The sequence below is a fragment of the Octopus sinensis genome, linkage group LG16, assembly GCF_006345805.1.
Source record: "Octopus sinensis linkage group LG16, ASM634580v1, whole genome shotgun sequence".
NCBI lineage: Eukaryota > Metazoa > Mollusca > Cephalopoda > Octopoda > Octopodidae > Octopus > Octopus sinensis.
This window is the reverse complement of record NC_043012.1, coordinates 43325484-43347822: the sequence shown is the minus strand read 5'-3', so window position 1 is coordinate 43347822 and position 22339 is coordinate 43325484. Positions and strand designations below refer to the sequence as shown.

The window sequence follows — 22339 nt, the reverse complement described above, 5'->3', positions numbered from 1 at the left end:
TACATACGCTATAATCCAATATGAACCTTCTTTCAATTTCTTGTGCAATTCTTTGCCAATTATTATTAACACTGCTTTAAAAATACTCTTGATGAAGAATATCTCTGTCCATCTGTACATGTGTTGTTAATTATATGTTAAAGCAGAATTAATATGTAATTCTGTTAATGTTGAATAGTCTAGTATATATACGTGTGAGTTATTTTAATGAATGAACCTATGTATATGTAACCTTTCTCTCCTTCTTACATTAAAATCTTCAATTTCCTTCAAAACAGTTTAATTTAAGAACTAAGTCCACTAGATTTTCATTCTTCTCACAAGAAATTTTCTGCATAATTCAAATTCGTTTTATGATTTTAAACCAATTCAACCTCGTAGTTCATTTTGATAAATGCAGGACAAAGCCAATTTGCTAGATACTTTTCAACCCATTTTATTAGCATTCGTTGTCTTATTTTTACCCCTCCATTTCTCAGTCTCCACATCATTTAACATCTAACTTCTGTTTTCCCTATACATGCTTAATTATATATAAGCATGTTTTCAGAGTACCTTAAAGCAAATTTAAGATAAAAATGAAGCTATTACAGATAGTATATAATTTATTCGCACTGCTTTAAGAGATGTGCATATTAGTTTATAACAGCTCATTAAGTTTTGTGTGTGAATGCAACCTGTGATAAACTGTATTAACGCTTATACATAGATGCATATATGTATGTATGTATGTATGTATGTATGTATGTATGTATGTATGTATGTATGTATGTATGTATGTATGTATGTATGTGAGTGTGTATGTATTACATACATTCATACAGACACACATATATATGATTTAGTAATCAATCATACAAACGAATTCACCTAAGTTCGAGCTTCATATAATGTGTACATTTGCAATCTTTAGATGAACACTGCAAAGGTCTATAAAGAAATTATAAGTTACATTGATATTTTTTGCAGTTGAAGATCCTAGCATGTAACCATTTGTTTTCTGCAGTAGGAACGAAAGTGGATTCAGTACGAAAATGAAAAGAAGTACAGAAAGACTATCTCCTAGCAATATTCCCTTTGTAATGCCTATAATATCTAAAATAATTATTCTGTTCTCAGTTGTAAGAGTAAGAATAGTTGTGCACGTCTTTGTATGTATGTATGTATGTATGTATGTATGTATGTATGTATGTATGTATGTATGTATGTATATATTAGGTGGTGAGCAAAACAAAGAAGACAAAGTGAGGAACAATTTTTAACAAAGGTGTTTTTAGTATAATGCCTGAAAAGAAGCGAGCGCTTTTGACATTTCGAACGTAAGTCAGGCTTGGCATAACTGGGATGAGACAGAAACAGTATTAATACCCAAAGCCATCTTTATATTCAACTTAATGTGGATGCTTTGATAGAAAGCAGAATACTGCGATATTCGCCTTGAGAGGACCTCTCATAAAGGCGTATGTTGAATAAAAACACACACAAGTTGATAGATGAGAATTATCTACAGTGGACGCCAGAGCTGCCAGATTTCGTCATACTGCGTATCTTCAGGACGGCTGTCCTCTCGCTGCATACCAGGCAAATCTCACCGTCAAAGATGTACAGAATTACAGTGACTTTTCAGGCACTGATACCTCAAATAGCCAGCAGGCTTATTAAAAATTAATTATTGACGATGTATAGAATAATATAGACTAATTTTTAATTGGCAGAAAGCTTCAAATGTGACCCAAGAGCCGAGAGTTTCGTGCATGCTATTTATCTAAAACTGATTTCAAACATGGTAGGTTCTTTTTAATATAGAATGGATTAAAATTCTTTCTGGAAAGTGGAATATTCGATAAAAAATTTTTTAATTGAAGTGCTACGCGCATTCTGCCCCTTAAACAGACAGAATTCTCGACAGGATAAAATGCCATGTGCAAACATACAAATATATTTGCATATTTATTTCTTTATTGCCTACAGGGGGCTACAAATAGAGGGGACAAACAAGGACAGACAAAGGGAGTAAGTTGATTACATCGACCCCAGTGCGTAACTGGTACCTATTTAATCGACCCCGAAAGGATGAAAGACAAAGTCGACCTCGGCAGAATTTGAACTCAGAACATAAAGACGAAATACATTAACGTATTTCGCCCGGTGTGCTAACGTTTCTGCCAGCTCGCCGCCTTAAATATTTGTATATTCATGCACACAAGTATGTATTCTATTCACACACACACACGCATGCACATTCATACATTTATACATATGCATATATATACATACACACACACACATATATTTCTGAGTATGTTGAATATTTGTTTGGAGAGAGAGCTCGTTCACTTTTTTGCGGCTGGGAATGTCTCGCTTCGCTCGATCTCTCTTACTCCTCTTTGTTGAGAAACAATAATAGTAGGGTAAAATATTCGATGGCGAATGGCTAGGATGCTTGATTTCTGCTAGTTGTTCCTTCAGTACTTCATCTATCACAGATAACATTAGAAAGGGCGATATTCTTTAGCTTTGTGATTAATTCGCTTGTGTAATTATTCAGTAATGTAGTGAGTGAAGTTTTGTTTGAGTTTGGAGTTACTTAATTTTTAACTCATTACTACTGTTTGGTTATAATAAGTTATTATTTCTTAATGTCAATGTGGCATGTTCGTTTTCGCGTTATTGCTGTCTTCGGTTGTGTCAGTGTTGCTTGCGATCTTCTCAAGCGAACTTACTGCTTTTATTTCATATGCGATTTTGATAGTCGATAGAGTTCTCAACGAAGGTTGTTATTTGACGAAGCTGATTGGCCATTCGAATAGATCTCGATCATTCTTCATCCTTTCGACGTTTTCTCTATAACTCTCTTCCTCTCTCTCTTTCTCTTTCTCTCTTCATCACTCTTCCTCATTCTTATTCCCTCTACTCTATCCTTTTTTCTCCTCTGTCTCTTTAATTTTGTCGGTAAGCAGTGATAATGAAATATTGAACAATATCAGTCATTGATAAGTATTTTTGCCTTACCTCGTAACCATATCATGTTAGCTTTTTATGCTTTCTACAATATGTCAGAACTGACTTAACTATTTTTTCCCATGTAAATAGCGTCACTAAATGATTTAGTAATTATACTGACACCTGTCATGGAAAACCAACAATAGTCTTTTCGAGATTTAGACACCAAATATGTGAACTACAGTTTTGCATTCATTAAATATCCCTATGACGAAATGGTGCATTTGGTTGTAAGTTACAGGATAGATGTCGCCGATTCATTTACTACAATAAATAATCAACAATTACTGGATTGTGAATGCTTTAAAACATTGATGCTAAGTCCGGTAATTGTATATATTTAAATTTTCGTCGCAAATATCATTATTATCAGTATTACCAACTCGTTCAGAACCTAATTCTTGTACTGCTATAGGGTGAAAGAGGAATATTTTCTATGACTTCACATTCACACATACTTCGCAGCCCGTTCAGAGAGCATTAAAGTTCAATCTCAGTATTTCACTGGTAACTTGAAAAACTTTCAGTGCTTCACAAATAACTTGAAAAAAGAAATGTAAAGTTGATCTCAGTACGTTTTGAACTCAAAATGTCATGAGCTGGAACAAATAATGTAACGTATTTGTGTGACGGTCAAACATTCTGCCATTCGATTACCCAACAAATAATGAAATTCATCCGTTTCATAAATTTTATTTTAACAATAACATTTATATCTAACTTAGCGAAACAGTACCAATATTTGCTCTCATTTAACTAATTCCACTAATATATATTTTGTAAAGTCGACTTAATTATGCACAGCTTTTTTTTGAAAAAATTAATCTATATATTTCCATTTACTCTCAGCCTTTAGCGTCTCTCGAACACTTGTCGGATGGGATTTCTTCCTCTAAATATCTGCTGTGCACTCGCCTTGCAGCGAGTTTCTGTTACTTATAGATCTATGGATAGTCCGTTGACGTCCAGGAGTTGACTGGATGACTACTGGGAAAATCCAGTTGGCTCCTTGATGAATAAGGAGGGCTCCAAAGGCAAATCCAGATGGTCTCAATCGGGCTCGCAACCCAGAGACAGAATTCAGAATTTGTGAGAAAACCTAGCATTGGAAAGTATGGCCAGGATCCTTACCGAAAGGGGGCCGAGAATGAAGGGTCCAAAAGGATTGAAACAGGAAACGACTCGGAATGTACCTAGGACCACGAGGTCAGAACGGATACCGGACTTCCAGTGTATCTGTGGTCGGAAATTCGCCTCCGAAAAGGAAATGAAGATTCATCGGACAAAAATTAAACGTACTGCCAAAGCACTAACTCATGTTGCAGTGCACTGAAAATGCAGAAAAACCAAAGCCAGATCGCAAACCAGAGTGCTGAGTATACCAAAGCAAATGAGTTTACTATGAGAAAACAGTCCCAAGAAGTACAGTGTCCACGAATAAAATTCCTTCCAGCGAGCAGTGAAGGGGCTTGGGATCCACTTGACAAGGAAATCTGCAAGGCTTTATACAAAACCCTGGGTACTTTGAAGTATGACAAGCAACCAGAGGCTTGGGGTGAAATAATATACAATATTAGCAGAGAGTACTTTGGTGTTAAAGAAGCGAAGAGCAAGAAACCAACCGGAAATAATAAGCAGCAAAGGGAGATGGAATCCAGAGGATATAGACAGAGATGCATGAAAAAAACAACTGCAAACCTCAAGTCCCGAAGAGATGTTTTGTTGAAGATTCGCAAAAACCCATATATATATATATATATGTATATGTATATATATATATATATATTATATATATATATATATATATTATATATATTATATATATGTATATATATATATATATATATATATATATATATATATATGTATATGTATATATATACATATATATGTATATATATATATGTATAATATATATATATATAATATATATATATATGTATATATATATATAATATATATATATATATATGTATTATATATATATATATATATATATATGTAATTGATTGATTGATTGATTGATTCTAGTTTCAGCTCATGAGCTGTGGCCATGCTGGGGCACCGCCATTTGGTGTTGCTACTTGGTTTTACTTCACGAAAGCTTTTTAGCAACTGCCATTTGGTGCATGAGAGAGTTCGATGCAGCTGCCCTCATCTGCACTTCCTGCCGTGAAGTTGGTTCATCTGGGACACCTGACAGGAAGAGATCCAGTTTCATTTTAAAGACATCTGCATCCACCCCATGCAGGTCTCTCAGGTTCTTCGGGAGGATATTGAAGAGCTGTGGGCCTCGGAAGCCCAGGCTATCACAGTATCTTGTCCTACATCTTGATGGCAAATTTGGAGTCCTAGGCACCACGCAGTGGCGCCCAGTTCTGGCATTTGTGTAACTCTCGATGCCAAAGTTTGGGACACATCCCTCCAGGATCTTCCAGATGTATATTATGGCATATCTTTCCCGCCTACGCTCCAAGGAATATAGTTTTAATCTCTTGAGTCTTTCCCAGTAGCTTACATTCTGCATAGAGGCTATCTTCTTCGTGTAGCTACGCTGGATCGCCTCGAGCTCTGTGATCAACTTGACACTGGATGGTGACCATAACTGAGAGCAATAGTCAAAGTGGCTTAGGACAAGTGTCCTCCAGAGGACCATCATGGTTTCTTGTTCTCTTATTCTAAAGGTTCTGAGAATCCATCCGGCCAGTCGTCTACATTTCATTGCCAATTTAGCAACATGTACACGAAAGGTTGCGTCATCACTCATGTAAATACCCAGGTCACGCACTGATTGTGCCTGTGGGATTGCTATTCCCCCGGGTCCAGTGTATTCATTGGGTATTGCATTTAGTTTTGCATGCTGATAGTATAAAGCTTGAAACTTTTCAGCATTGAACTGCATGCTATTCTTTTCAGCCCACTTGTATATTTTGTCCAGCTCACATTGCAGGCGTTTAGTGTCCTCAGGGTTCTGTATAAGAAAAACAGCACAGCGCCCTCAGCAGTGCAGACGACTTGAGGAAAAGTAGATTTATACGGGAAAAAGAGCAAGGACCGGTTCTTCAATGAGCCGCTCAAATACGCTAGGTGCCTCTTTCATCAACCACGGTCAGGTGTACTAGACATTGAGAAAGAATCTCTTGAAGCTCACCTGAGAAGACGTATTCCGACCCTAACTGACAACAACCACTTGACCATAATACAAACTTGGTGTGGCCAAGTCGTCCTGGGGTGGAATTCAACAAACCTGCAACACGTGCTGAAGCTAGGAAAGTTGTCAAGATTATCTTATTAGGAACAAATCACCTACGAGACGGAATGGCATACCATATCTCCTGTATAAGAAATGCCCAAATGTTCTGAAATTGTTGCATGCAAGACTTCCACTGTTTTAGAAGAATTGGATGAAGGCAAATGGAGTGTACATACCGAAGAAACAGGACACAAGGAATCAACCCATTCCGATTAATTTCACTCCTGAATATCGAAGGGAAGATAATGGCTCTCAGACTGACCAGTTATCTACTCCATAATGGCTATGTAGACACGTCTTTTGAGAAGGGTGGTGCGCCTAGGATAGCTGGATGCCCTGAACATGGGAACATGGTCTGAAAAGCTATTCAGAAAACAAGAGAGAATAAGACTGGCATTGATGTAATCTGGTTAGATCTAACAAACGCGTATAGCTCTGTTCCTCATCAGATGATTCAACTGACACTCCAGATGTATCATGTACCAGGAGCAATACGCAAAATGCTTAATCCCTACTTCTCCGGATTTCAGAAGCAGTTCAGCCCCAAGAGATACACAACTGCCAGGGCTAAATTGGAGATTGAAATTGCGATAGGTTGTGCAGTGTTACCAGTACTCTTCGTGATGATGCTGGTAATTCTCAGGGCAGTAGAAAGCAAAGCAAGTGTAGCAGACCTTGGCGGCAGTGGATATAAGGTGGCATCCTTGAAAGCCTACATGGACGACACTACTATCCTTGCATCATCAAAGGAGTCAGAAACACAGAATCTGCTCATCTAACTGGACGAGTTGATGGCATGGTCTGTCACAAACTGATCGTAATATTATTCTTTAAATCTCTCTTGAGTCTTGCATGCGTTTTCCTGGCCTCTTCAAAAGCTTTCACTCCACACTTTTGTTCGCCATCAAGCTCGATCCGAAGCAAGGGTTTCTATGTCCTCTGTGTAAGATATTTGAGGACATATTTTGGTGGGTGGGGGCTCATTGCTGCATTGTTTGCTACTCTGTATAATCTTTGCTTCAGAAAATAATAATGGCAGAACCTCAGCTTACTCCAAAAATGAAGAGGTATACTGTTATTGTGGTTATAAAAGCTGAGCGTAGCGATTTAGAAATATCTCGATTTTTAAAAGTTGCCAGATCTTTCGTCTACAAAGTTTGTAAAGAGCTAGATACTGAAGATGGAAACGTATCACCAGTATCAAAGCATAAAAAGCATTCTAAACGCCCTGAAATCATAAAAACACCTGAATTTATCCAGCAAGTTCAACAGACCATTGATTACAATCCCAGAAAGTCCATGAAGTCAAATGCAAAAGATCTCCATGTGTCAGAAGGAACAGTCAGAAATGTTGTCAACGAAGACATCAGATATAAGTCTTGTATGACGAGGAAATGTCAATTTGTTAGAAAAGGCAAAAGAAAATCGCAACATCTGATCTAAAAGGCTCTTAAACAAACGGGAAAATCCAGTAGAAAAACTTCGACGAAGGTAAAAAAAAGTTAACAGAAGAAATGACAGACGATTATATGCAGGACCTCCTGAAGTTCTAAGTGTTACGCATAAATAATTTCCTGCAAGTTTTCATGAGGTTTTAGGGGTTGTCAGCAATGAAGGACATGTGATGCCTCCTTACTTCTTTCCACAAGGCCTTAGAGTTACCTCTGCCGCCTACATTGAGGTCCTGGAAATAATTGTTAAGCCCTGGATAGACTGTATGCAATGCAATGGGAGGGCATATGTGATTTAGTAAGACTCTGCACTATCACACATGGCTCTAGTAACTCAAGAATGGATGACTGAAAATTTTCATGATCACATAACTACTAACATCTGGCCTACTAATTGCCCAGATCTCAATCCATTGGACTATTACATGCGGAGCGTTGTTGAGAGAGAGGTCAATGAACACGCCCATAACACGAAAGATTCTTTGAAAGCTGTCATAGTCAGAGTAATGTCCAAAATGAACCAGGACCACTTGATTCGAGCATGTAGATGATTTAGATCTCGTATAGAAGCAGTTGTTGAAGCTAAAGGTGGCTTTATTGAATGACATTATAGAAAATGTTTATTTTTATCTCATAGCATTTTTTGATAAAGTTATTATCCGTTATTATGTATCGTTTTTTTATAAACATAAATCTGTCGTCAAATATCTTACGCACCCTGTACACACACACGTGTATATATATATAAATATATAATATATATATATATATATATATATATAGATATATATATATATATATATATATATATATATATATATATATATATATATATATATATATATATATATATATATATATATATATTAGGGAGTAAATCCAAACTTACAGGGGGAAATTAGATTTAGGATTAAATCCAATTTTACAGTATAAATATATATAATATATATATATATATATTATATATATATATATATATTATATATATATATATATATAGGATAACATTTTTTTCGAAAAAAATTTTATCGATGGCCAGCATATTAAAAAATACCTTTAAAGGTTAAATTTATAAACAAGAGCAAAAGAATAAAATTCTAATGCCAAATATGTTTATAATTTGGAATGAAAACGCAATGGAGGACAATAAAAGTAGACCTAATATATGATACCATTTCACGTGCTTTTTCACACAATAAATACCCATGCATGCATACATACATACATACATACATACATACACACGTACATAAATACATACATACATACATACATACATACATACAATACATACATGTATGCAAGCATGCATGCATACATATACGTATGTATATGGATGTATGTATACGCGTGTGTATGTTTAATTATGCTTCTAACTCTAACTTTATTGTCATTTCATTTTGACTCAATACATAATCATAGATATCAGCAATACCCTGTAATAGATAAAAGCAAAAAAGAAACACCATCAATAAAACATCAGTTGGAGACAGTCTTTCCATGAATCACATCATACAGATAACATTTCTGTTTAGCATGAAACTAAGTCATGAAATATTAGTCATTTGTTCTATTATATTAAACTTTTTCTACATAACGCATTGAATACTCTTTTTGTTGATGAAAACATAAATTGTTGTTGTTGCTATTATATAATGTATGTATGAGTGAGTGCACGTGCATGTGCTCACACACACATGCAATTAAATAAACATATATATATATAATCACCTACAGGGTCTACGAGATGCTGCATATGGAGAAGGTACTGGACCTATTCTACTCGATAATGTGCTTTGCTCAGGCAAGGAGAGTCACTTTTATCAATGTCCACATAATGGCTGGATGAACCATAATTGTAATCACAATGAAGATGCAGCAGTACAATGCTTCAACTCATCAGGTTAATACAGCTAATTATTTTTATTATGTACTTATTATGTATTATAAGAATTTGGAGAGCATTTGGAGAGTGAATGCTTAGTTTAAGCAGTTTTAGTCGTCTATTCAGGGTGAGATGTTAGTGAATAAGTTTAGTCTGGGAACTGAGTTAACATTGAGGAAGGATGGGTTAAATTTCCGAAGTGAAAAACAGTTATGTGGCGAATTGTGAAGGAACGGGAGCAAATAGTGTTACTCTGCTCTCCACCTCTTCATAAATGGCACATTAAGCTCAGGCCTTCCTTTGCCTCCGCTTCTCTTTCTGCTTTTTTCGAAGTAATTCCGCTTTGCAGAGCAGGTTTCTTCCATGGTAAGCTGGTTTAAAGCTACTTTACTTTTATCATTCGCTTTTTTTCACCTTTGCTGAATCATACCATCTGACGCTGCCTCCTACTAGTGTGCGATCTGCTCGGTGCTTTATTTTCCATCACAAGTATCTTGGAATGCCTGCTATACCACTTGCACAATGGTTCATGTCTTCCTTGTTGCGTCAACTTTCAGAGTGTTGTCCAGGATGATGTTCAAGTCTTTGTCCAAGTAGACCCATCTCTGATATGTTGCTGGTGGTTAATTCAGCACTGGTTTCCTCTCCAAACTCTCGGGACTTTCAAATTCATCCACTGCTCTCGTGCACTGAGGAAGCTGAACAATGAAGCCTTGGGCACTATAGTTTACCTCCAGACCCTAGTCTTCCTCCGACTGGCAAGCGGTGCTGATACTCTCAAAACTACGCCTCTCTCTCTCTCTCTATATATATATATTGTGTATGCTTGTTCTGTTTTAATTAATTGGCTACTGAAAAGCGACGAAATGACAATGAAAACATGACATGAATCTAAAGACAAATAGCAATCATGTAATGACAGCCACGCCTACCAATAAAAGGAGTACAACCAATGAATTGGCAAATAAAATGACGATAACCATACCCAGTGCTTTAATGTGTCATTTGGAGACCGTACAATAAAATGTAGAATAGCAACACAAAACAACGAAGCTGCCTCAATGTATATAAGACAATCCTGAAATACTGCCTTATGGTTATGGGGATGTTAAACAATAGTTGCAGGGAAAAGGAATCGGTTTTAATAAACAACATACTCCACACTATGTACTGGTAACATGTTAATGTGCGCACGCGCACACACACGTACACACACGTACACACACATACACACATATTTTACAAAGCAATTATCCCATTACTATTTACGAAAATTTGTTATGATATAAATGATAGCTATAGGAATACTATAGTGGGCTTCATTGAAACAATTCTCTATTGAATTAAACTATCGATGCGAAGCACTGCATTAACAGCAGCTTCAATGGCAACCGTGTCTGTAATGATTTAAAAACCATTTGTTAGATGGCAAACTGTGGTTATTATGTCTTTGTGTCTATATATTTCTCTAGAGTTATGTCTGAAAATACGAATTCATGTAATTCTTTTAATCAGAGAGATTTCCACAAAATTCTCACTTTCCTCTATTGCAGTACGCTTGGAATCTCGCAGCGGAATTAATGCTGGAATCGTTATGATGAGGATCCACGAAGAATGGTTTATGGTCTGTGATACGATGTGGGACGATAAGGATGCTCGTGTGGTTTGCACTCAGCTTGGTTTTGTTGATGGTAAAGGCATGTGCTGTTCTACACTTGGTAACAGAGATTCCCATGCAGTGTCCACTGTGGAAAATTTCAACTGTACTGGTAACGAAAACATCCTTCAGGATTGCAAATATACAAGAAGACTTTGGGGAAGTTGTTACAATAATGCTGCTTCTGTAATTTGCTACAATACATCAGCGCAGGACGTTGATAATTGTAAGTCATTAAGTGTTTACAAGAATTTTAAAAATTACCTGTGTGTGTGTGTGTACTTGTGAGTCTGTGTGTGTGAAATTGTGAGTATGTGTGTGTGTGTGCGCGCGTGTGTTTGTAGGCGCTGCCTGGTCAAATGCTTCAGAAATTTTCTTTGTGATGATGAGGCTCTAATTTCGATTCTGCTGCTTGTCATCTTTAGTAAAAGTCATTTTCCATAGCTTCGCGTCGACCCATACCTTCTGAGCAAAACTGGATTGACGGAAGGTGTAGAGAAACCCGTCGGGTGGATTGATTACGTAATTCAAAGGTCCAGCTTTGTCACACTGTGTCACGTTAAGGGCATATATGTCAATGGAATATTCAACAGCTGAAACACCTACGCGTTAATTTAATGAACCAACTGAACAACTGAGCACTCATGGTCAGAAATTCTGACCAAGACCCATCTCCAACACAAACACACCACACACACGCATGTATACGTATATACGTATGTGTGCATATGTGTGTGTGTATGATCCAGTGCTAAATGCATTGTATTTATTTTCCCCTCAAAATTTGGATAACCACATATTATTGGAAGTTTTCCATTTCTTGCCGTTTTACATTTTTATGTGCAATAATAATGTTAATAGATTTTCAACGTAATACAATGCAAATGTGAAAATACTGCATACGTTTTTTGCCAAACAGAACGCTCCTATGATATATTTTCCACAGCCCTGTTGTTGGCATTCATAATCAGCATAACTACTTTCACTTTATATACTAATCAAAGTTAATCCAGTATTATACTGAGACCGTCGCTCCTTTGCGTGCTTAAATGATTTCCAATGTTTTCGTACCTATCCATACGAGCAGACTGGCGCTTATCAAGAGACTGGTCAGTCTTTCCTATCAATTCATATATTTTCTCCTTATTGCTTTTAGTCTTCTTTGAATTAACCTTACCACAAATTTTCCTGGTTGCATAAGCTCTTCGAGTTTACTTTATTGTCTTATTAGCAACTTACTGCTACGAAAGCGACGCTTCAGTCTCTCTTAACCATCTTGCGTCCTTTCTCCTTTTACTTTTTCTTTGATATATTCCTTCATGGACTCCTCTCACTTCTAACACAATTTTGATATTGATCTTATTTCTAAGCCCTTTATCAATTACCGTTATTTCCTTCTGATGACAAAGTGATTGTTAATGGAATTTAAATTTGTGTTGTATATACATTCGCTAGCACCAACTTACTTCATACATATATGTACATGAATTACACAATTACTGAGCACCATATATAATTCTGCACTTACTGAGCACCAAAACCCAGAAACAGCTGTAAAGTATTTGCTGTATCCTCCTGTCTCTTATTTGTGAAGTTCCCTTCTGATATCTACCGATTCATTCATGAATAACTGCTATGGAGGATTATTCGGATCCTGCTCTCTTTTATCTGTGATATTAGAACTTTCTGGATATCCATAGTTCTACTAAGAACTATGATGAACTCTCGCTTTCCTGATTTTCCTGTTTTTCTGCTTAATTATATTTTTACTCACTTCTTTACACCTATTTTATAAATGCTTTGATGCCATTAACAACAGCCTTACCCTCTGTTATTTTATTACACTTTAATTAGCTTGACCGGTACATTGCGAGTATCCAACTCTTGTTTGCCTGATTTCCGTCCGCCTTCCTTTGACTTAGGACTTTAGGTATCTGGTCCGGTCTCAGCTCTAATTAGCTGTATCTATTATACACGTTTTTGGCGTATTCTTACCCATTATATGTATGTAATTTAATATATATTTGTTTGTGTGTGTGTGTGTATCTGCGTGCATGTATGTATGAGAGACAGAGAGAGTATGATTATGATTTTGGTTGCATAAACCGAATCATACTACTTGTTTCTATCAATATGAAGGGATTTTTTGAATATCAGACTTCAAATTTGATGAACGTCATAATTAAACCTTTGTAACATTGAATATTTCCCTCCATAATTATTTATGTCTTTATCCATTAACATCGAATATCCAGTTTTGGGGGTTTCATTTGAAACTGACGCTACTCAATATTCCGTCCTTTCACTCTATTATCCAATATAAGTATCAGTACTTATTAAAAGGAAGTTCAAATCCTAATTGGGTATTCTTTTTGACCGAACAGGTTATATGATAGACCTTAAATGTGTTAATGAAAATGCTACGTTTATTTGCACAAAGGATAAATTAAGTAGTTCCCACGAAATCCGAAATATACTTTCACAATTTAATCTTAATATCAGTAAATATGAAATATACTGAACCGCGAAAGAAACGCGTGACGTGTGTGACTGTGAGATATGTTTTAATTTCATTATGTCAGAAATGAATTTTGATAAACCTGATAAAGCCAATTTCTTGGATGTACTTTGACCACAGTCTGTGGGTCGTTGTCATGTGTTCTGGTAGTGGGCGGATCCAGCACATCGAAATTCTAGGCGTGAAATGTTCAATACCGTGTATACGCTCCTTGGGTCTTCAAAACGGTAATACACCGCCGGTACATGGAGTGCATGAAGAGGTTCGCAAAAGCCATTGGCACCTGTAGCCACACCCTGAGGAAAGCTGCTTCCAGTTCCACACGAGTTGTCGGCCTTGTGATCACCTGGTTCAACCGACTCTGGATTTTATTCCACTGGTGTTCAATTGGGTTCAGATCTGGGCTGAGAGCCGGCCACAGCATGGTTTTGATGTTGTGCTGACGCAGAAAGTCCATGGTGACCCTGGCCGTGTAGGAGGGAGCATTATCCTGCTGGAATATGTAGCTATGTTGACGCGCGAAGAAAGGTACGATGTAAGGTCTTAAGATCTTGTCAATGTAGTGCTGTGATGCCATTCCCTCTGCTTGCACCAACATTTTGTAACACATAGGACCTCGTGATGCTTTAGCCACCCCATGGGTGGCTCTCCATGCTACATGCGTCTCTGTAGAGTTCACCCCCTCCTACACCATACACTCACTCTGCCATCCGAGGTAGAAATGCAGTTCTGGCTCTTTTTAGAAAAGACTATCAACCTCCATTGTTGATGCCGCCAATGTCGGTGCTGTGTAGTTCATTGCAGTCGAACCTGATGGTGGCATTACTATCCGGGAGAAAAGCACGAGTGCCTGACGGCACTCCGATTGCCAACCTCTCAGCCTTGGTCTATGCTTGCTCCACGGTTCCAGTTCACCGAAAGAAGTGAACCTTGGAAGCATCAATTTGATGAACAGAGACCACACCCGCTCACCGTCCAGATAGGGCCATAGATGCCTCAGCCTCAGCGCACGTCTGCACATTTTTAGCCACGGCGTCCCTAACTCACCCTTTAGTGGTTGTTGACAACAGATAGAGCGCCTTACAAAGAAGCTGTCTGAAGTGAGAGGCCCACAAGAGGTGAAAGAGCATTCGTTCCACATGTTCAGCGACGAATTCGGGCAAGGCACGATGGTTAGGCGGTAGTTAATTACAGATGCGATAAATACATTTGCAACCTCCGCCCTCCCTTTCAGGGATAGCCTGCGCTCTGACCTAGTTCGTGACCTCGCTCCAGGTCTTCTCTATCTGGAAATCTGGACCGAACCAGAACCCTAGTATGTTTACCGGCCTGTCTGTCCAGCGCTCGACGACCCTGTTGGACGGCATCGACTTGCTTCTCCAAGTGCCGAGCTGCAAGCTGACCAACTTATTTCGATCCCGGTTAATTTTTGCCCCTGCCGCCGCTTCATTATATTTTAAGGCCTAACCTACCCTCAGTAGGTGCTGGTCGCTGGATACGATGACGGTGATGTCGTCCGCATACGCCCTAACTGATCTTCCACACCCTAGATCCCGAGGGACTCCACTCAAAGCCTTCACTTTCCGCAGTAATGGCTCGAGGACAAATACATACAGCACCTGCAAGAGTGGACATCCTTGACGAACCAAGCACCCGATCCAGAACGGCTCCCGAGAAGAAACTGTTCACCCGAACGACCGACTTGGTGTTGCTACAGAAAAGGTTGATCCATCCGCGAAAGGTTGGGTTAAATCTCCCCGCCGCGAGGACAGCCGCCAGATACTGATGGCCTACCCTATCAAAGGCTTTAGATTGGTCTAAATGGACCAACGCTCCACCCTTGCCAGGAATTCTATTAACCCTCTCTAAGTTATAGCGTATAAGATGGAGATTGTCATGTATAGACCTACCGGGGATGGTGCAGGTTTGCACCTCTCAGACAAGTCTACCCACGATTCGTGCCAATCTGGACGAAATGGACGAAATGGTCGTGAAAGACCTTACACATCTCATCGGGTTCTTTACCGTGCGCTCATGTTGGTCCGTCAAGGACCTTAATGTGGCATTATTGCCACGCTGCGTCTCTAACAAGAACGGACGGATTTTTAATGCCAGGAACGCGGTTCAAGTTGATGTTTATACCCATAACCTTCACGAGATGCACGTCCATTTCGGTTTTCATGACAATTGTTTGCGACTGCCACCCAAGGCATTCAACGCAGCTGCCTTTTGGCATCTCGTTTCAGGAAAAGCTGAAAGGTTACCTGCAATTTGGGTCTCAGCCATAAACCAGCATCTCTTGGAATGTTTACACTTACATCCCCGAAATAAATTTTCGGAATTTACCATATCAAAATGAGATTTGAAGAAATGGCGTTTCTTTTGCGGTTCAGTGTAGATACCTCATAAGATCAATATCATGTTCCTGCCCACAGGTAGCACAATGTTGAGTTCATATTTTAAACTGGAAAAAGAATTATTTGAAAATGTTTAAAATGTAAGTACTGAACTAGCTTTAAATACTGTATTCCGAAGAGGAAAAATCTCTCTCTTCCAGCAAGTTTTTGATATATACTACCCACTTGTGAGAGCAGGACATCTCCAAAGTTTCAGCCCAGTTTCTTTGGAAGAAATAATTTAATTTCATTAATGTTATAAGGGAATGATGTGTGGGTGAATGATGTCACCCACCAACACTGAAGGACTGCCATACGCACGAAATTATACATGTATACATGTGCATATGTGTGTGCGCGCGGGCTAGCGTGTGTTTATCTATGTAATATAACACACAGCGGTTCAATCCCACTCCTTCATTATTTAATTCCATAAATGTCATGAAGGATAGCTATTTAACCTACTGACTAAGGAGTGGAACTGAACCGGTTACGTATGTTATTTATATTAGCGTAATGGCCCTCCCTGAACACTACAAAATTTGTTTCAGTACATGAATTCCCATAAAAATTCTTGCAAACAGAATGCCAAAACGAAGTACGCACGTGTGTGTGTGCGTGCGCGCGTGTTTGTGTGCGTGCGCGCGTGTGTGCGCGTATGTACTATATATATACACACAAGTATACGTACATATAGTCAGTGGCAAACACACACACGCACATATATATATGATATACAGAGAGAGCGAGAGAGAGGAAGAGAGATATATTTACATGAAGCACGAAAAATGTATGTATGTATTTATATAAAATTATGCATGTGCGCATGTCTGCATGTATGTGTTTCCTTTTCATTATGTTTAGCGTATGAAAGCATAAACATCGATTCTTTTGATTGACCATTTAAGGCCAATTTTTATTGTGGCCAGATGATTTGATGAACAGAGACCACACCCGCTCACCGCAATTTCGGCTGATTAATTTTGAGATTGCTCCGACCTGGCCAGCCCCAAAGGAAAATCTAAGCCAAGCGCATTAGATTCATTGGAAGAAAGCCTCGAATGTATACAAAACAAGGACGGGAACGAATAAGAATACAAAAATACGTAAAAATAATAATGATAACACGAATAAGAATACGAAAATACGGAAAAACAATAATGATAATAATAATAACAAAAACAAGACGTTACAGACAGGTGTCTTTTGGACAGGACGGGTGAACTTGAGCTGGCGCATTGAAAAATTGCCTAAAGGCGAAGAGAGAAATAAAATGTCTGGCCTATACGGCTGTTGATCACGAAAAGGCAGGACAGCAGTCCAAAGTTAGTCACGTGTGATAAGAGCGCGACAGAAGAAGAGAGAAAAAAAGTGGAACAAGGAACAAAGGAGGAGGAGGAGAGAGAGAGAGAAAGAGACGGGTCAAAGTGGAGTGCAAAGTGTGAAAAAGGCAGAGAAATGTAGGAGAGGGGGAGAGAGAGACAGCGTTGTAGAGTCGTACCATGTATTAGAGAAAAAATGTATTTCACATACAATATCAAAAAGGGGGTACGGGCGCCGCCATATAAAGGATAAATGTAAAAAAAACACAAACTGGGACAAGAACGCAAAACATTTAGAAGACGATACAAAAAAACGGACGGGACGTTCGAAGCCTTCGATCTTCAGTCAAAAATCGGATCATCTTCGCAATTTCGGCTGATTAATTTTGAGATTGCTCCGACCTGGCCAGCCCCAAAGGAAAATCTAATATAGTTAATCCAAACATAAAAACACAAAGAGAAACCACAACAACGCGAGCACGTGGAACAAGTATAGTGTTATTGGACGTTCAGGAAAGGAAAGAAAGAAGGAGGATTTAACGTTTCGATCAGAGCTCTTCGTCAGAAACATAGGAAAAGGAAAGATCCAAGGAAGGGAAGACGGAGGGAAAAAATCGCCAACGATACACACGCGGTCACACACACACACACCCATATATATATATATATATATATATATATATATATATATATATATATACATATATATATTTGTGTGTTTATATGATATATATGTGTGTGTGTGTGTATATATATATTTAAGAACTTACCTTTAAAAAGATATACATCCTTACACAAAATACTAGCTAGTTAGACGCATAATTGTGGCTTACAATTTCGAATATACATACATTTACTTTTATCTGTTAAGATACTTGTTTACAAGATATAACTTACGATTCTTGTGTGTGTGTGTGTGTGTGTGTGTGTGGTGTGTGTGTGTGTGTGTGGTGTGTGTGTGTGTGTGTGTGTGTGTGTGTGTGTGTGTGTGTGTATATAAAATCCAGGCTAGATATGTTTAATGACTAGCGGAACCTCAGAACTAGTAATTATCCAAAGGAGGGGTAAACCGCCAGCTACTCTTCAGGCCAGGGGCATCTTGATTACATGAAGTTTACATTGTCGTTGGGGGATTTGATCAGCATTTCTTTCCGGCAGACTTGGACGTGAATATGCTTTAGCTATTGTTTTAGGAAAACAACTCTCTTTTGACGATATTGATGGAGTGAATTCCAAGACACTAGTATTTTTGAATGATAGCGCTTCCTTAATCAAAATCACCGTCCGAATCTCTAAAGCTGTTAGACTTTTTATTCCTCAAATCTGGAGTACCCCAATCACAGCAACAAAGTAATGTTAGTTCTATCTAACTGAAATTCTGTAAATGTACGAATGCACCGCCATATGGAAATCTGTTCGGCCAATACCCACAAGAAATGCATAACAATATCATGCACCAAAAAGGACTCAATTTAATGGTTGAAGTACACTTAAAGCAGTTAGAAACTCCAACGATCAGCCTCAGTACATAAAGACCAAATTATTCATTATAAGATACAAAATAAGGACAAGCAAGTATGTAAACTCTACATCATCAGATGGTAAAACCTTCCAGAAAATGATATCCCGTTCACCCAGCTGTAACGGAAGGATATCTGACATTTCATTTTGATAATTCCAATACACTATTATGGCTTGTTAATCTACTTTATTTCAAATTTATTTATTAAACAATGAAGATGAGGTTTTTAGTACTACTCTATCACGCTTCTTCATATTTTTGTTACTTAATCTAAGTTTTCAGTTATCTATTTATATTCATTTTGCTACCTTTCCTTACTTTCCTGTTACTACTTCTCTATAGCAAATCAATGCTGGCACGGTCAATTTTATTGATAATTTCGTAATTGTTCAATACAGTAAATCAGACTATGTAATGCAGTGACACTAACTGGAGACCAACACTATATTTATTTTTAACCAATCATTAAGCTAATTGCTTTAATCCTTCATTAAAATCTAATTAGTCGTTGATGTGCAAAACTGGACTACGTTTTTCAGTTTGGATCGTCACATTTCTGATTTCGATCTATAAGGTCAAAAAAGAGTTAAATTAATAGACTTTCTTTTTCGTCCCGATAAATTAATTTTCTGTCTATTCAATTCAACAATAATTTTTTTTTCTGATTTTTCCTTCTAGCTTTTGCATTCCGATTGAGAGGTGGTGACTACAATTGGGGCCGCGTTGAAGTCCGTCATTTAGGTATTTGGGGCCAAGTATGTCGGGAATATAACAACGAGAAGGAAGCACAAGTTGCATGTAGGTCAGCAGGTTTTCAGGGTGGAGTTCAATATGGATCTGTAAAAGAAGGTCACATTCCTTACTGGTTAACATCATTAACTTGTCGTGGCAACGAAACCAGTTTAGACGAATGTGTAATAGACAGATGGGGACAGCCGGCTTCCCTTGCTAGCTGTACTCCTACCTACGTCTTGTGTTACCAGCATAGTAAGTTAATGTTACGTTTTATTTTCGTTATCTTTTAAATTCTATATCCCGTGGGTATTGTTTTACTTTATATTGTTTTCATATTGCATTCTCTATGTCTGCAACAACAAACATCGTTTTTTTTTTTTCTCTCTTGAAAACCATAAGGTGAAATGAAGCATCGAGGTTAATACTGTTGACATTGCACTATTTTGAGTGTTTTCAACATTGCTATGGCTTTCCTTAAATTGCAACATATGCAAATGTTACTGCAATTTCCCAAATCATATTTTGTTTCAATTATTCGATACGCAATAGATAGTCTCGCTTCATAACGCAGGTCTAGCTAAATGTATTTTGTATTTTCTATGCATGCAATTCTACTATTGATATTGATAGTAATTGCAAATATAGCTTGGTATTAGTGTCGTTTCAGGCGCAGCATCAGATCGCAAAAAGCTAGAGAAGATGGCGAAGGTCATCCTGTCGGACACTGTAACAATTTTTCCAGTCATCCACCCTGCAGTAGAACTTTATCTCCACTAAAATTTCAAATGTCAAACTTGACCTCGACGGAATTTGAACTCAGAGCACAATGCAGGAACAAAATCTATTCGATGCTTTAACATCACACCCACAAACCCCCAATATTTCAATGTGTGTGTGTGTGTGTGTGTGTGTGTGTGTGTGTGTGTGTGTGTGTGTGTGTGTGTGTGTGTGTGTGTGTGTGTGTGTGTGTTAGCCTTAGTATTTCATTTCAACTTATGGTTCTCTAAAATAGATATTTGTCGGCGCAGAAATTGAAAAGCTATACGAAAACACAAAATAAAGTAACAGACACAGGGTATGGTATTTAAACAATCCCGAAAACAAAAGCAAAAGCAAAAACGTGTTGAGAATTTTATTGATTAAATCGTTATTTTCTGTTGACGGTTTTTTTTCTTGTTTTGCCTCCTTCCAAACCTCTGCCATTCCTATTCATCGCCTGTCGTATATCTCATCTCTACTTACAGATTTAACACTACACTTAGTGGGAGGAGATAAAAATGATGGTGCAGTAGAAATAATTTACGATGGGCAACGCGGATCTCTGTGCGTGGAAGACTGGGATTACGGTGACGTTGATATTATATGTAAACAACTAGGTTATATAGGTGGAAGTTTCCAGCGATCGTTAAAGAAACGTTACAAGTCTACTATATTTATGTCAGATATGCGTTGTCTTGGTTTCGAGACATCAATATTTCAGTGCACCAATACTGGATGGAATATTACAAAAGAAGTTGGTTGTGGAAACAACCACGACGCCACTGTACATTGTTACAATAAAGGTACGTGTTTTTGTTTTCATTCTCTTTCAGAAAAATTCTTTTGACAAAATATTTGACAGTTGATGATATTTTTTTCCACATTCCACAATAATTACCCCTAGGAAAGTAGTAAGAAAACCTTTACACACGGAGAACAATTGAAATATTATGTAATCCTAGCGGAGGTAAATTGGTTCTCATAAGGAAATTATATTTGTGAGAAATTATCGAAAGTCTTGAAATATTTTTTGCCTCCTTCCAAACCAAACGTATCACAACAAAATACTAACAAAAATAATACCATCTAACGATTGTAATCCGGATTAAGAAAGCTTAGATATAATGGAAATAGTTTTCTGAACTGTGAAATTTCCAGCACTCAAATAGTTTACGTACAGGATATACTCGTTTGATATACATCGAGTGAAAACTTGAAAGAAATTTGTGCATTTAAAAAAAATTACTACTAATACAGAACCTTATATCTTTTAGGTTTCTCTTATTGATGTTTGCAGTGAAGCTAAAACGAGTTAATATACGTTTACATGTTTTGACGAAAACTTCCCAGTTTACCGAGAAAATGCATTATAGTGGCAAATACATATAATCTATTACTTGATCTATTGCTTAATCTGCTGGAAGTAGCAAACACATCTCCCTTAAATCACACTATATTGTCTTTAAAAGAGCAGAGCACATTGTATAACGTGGTCTGGGGTTCACTAGATAGAGAAAGATAGTATCGACACAGCTGGGATATCTTTAATCATAAGTCTACTCAGTCAGGGTTACTTGGGGCATCTACATTCAAATTTATATGAAAACGCACATTTCTGAGTGTGTGCGTGTGTGTGTGCGCGCGCGCGCGCATGTGTGTGTGTGTGTGTGTGTGTGCGCGCGCGCGTGTGTGTGTGTGTGTGATTAAATATGAAAAACAAAATCTAGCCGCTGATATCGTTAATATAATGTCAGTTATTTTGCTGCGCTTTTATTAATGTTTCCTGTATATTAACATATTTGTTGAATATCCTGGAATATTTCAATTAATGCCAACGA

General features: G+C 37.7%; 1 protein-coding gene across 1 annotated transcript in view; it reads left to right on the top strand.

Moving 5' to 3' along the window:
* Window positions 1–22339, top strand: part of LOC115220349 (deleted in malignant brain tumors 1 protein-like) — a 213857-nt gene that overhangs the window by 87064 nt on the left and 104454 nt on the right. Inside the window, exons 3-6 of the mRNA XM_029790455.2 lie at window positions 9445–9610; window positions 11146–11475; window positions 19686–19994; window positions 20987–21304. Of these exons, the coding sequence (XP_029646315.1) occupies window positions 9445–9610; window positions 11146–11475; window positions 19686–19994; window positions 20987–21304 (1123 nt within the window). The remainder of the gene's footprint in view (window positions 1–9444; window positions 9611–11145; window positions 11476–19685; window positions 19995–20986; window positions 21305–22339) is intronic.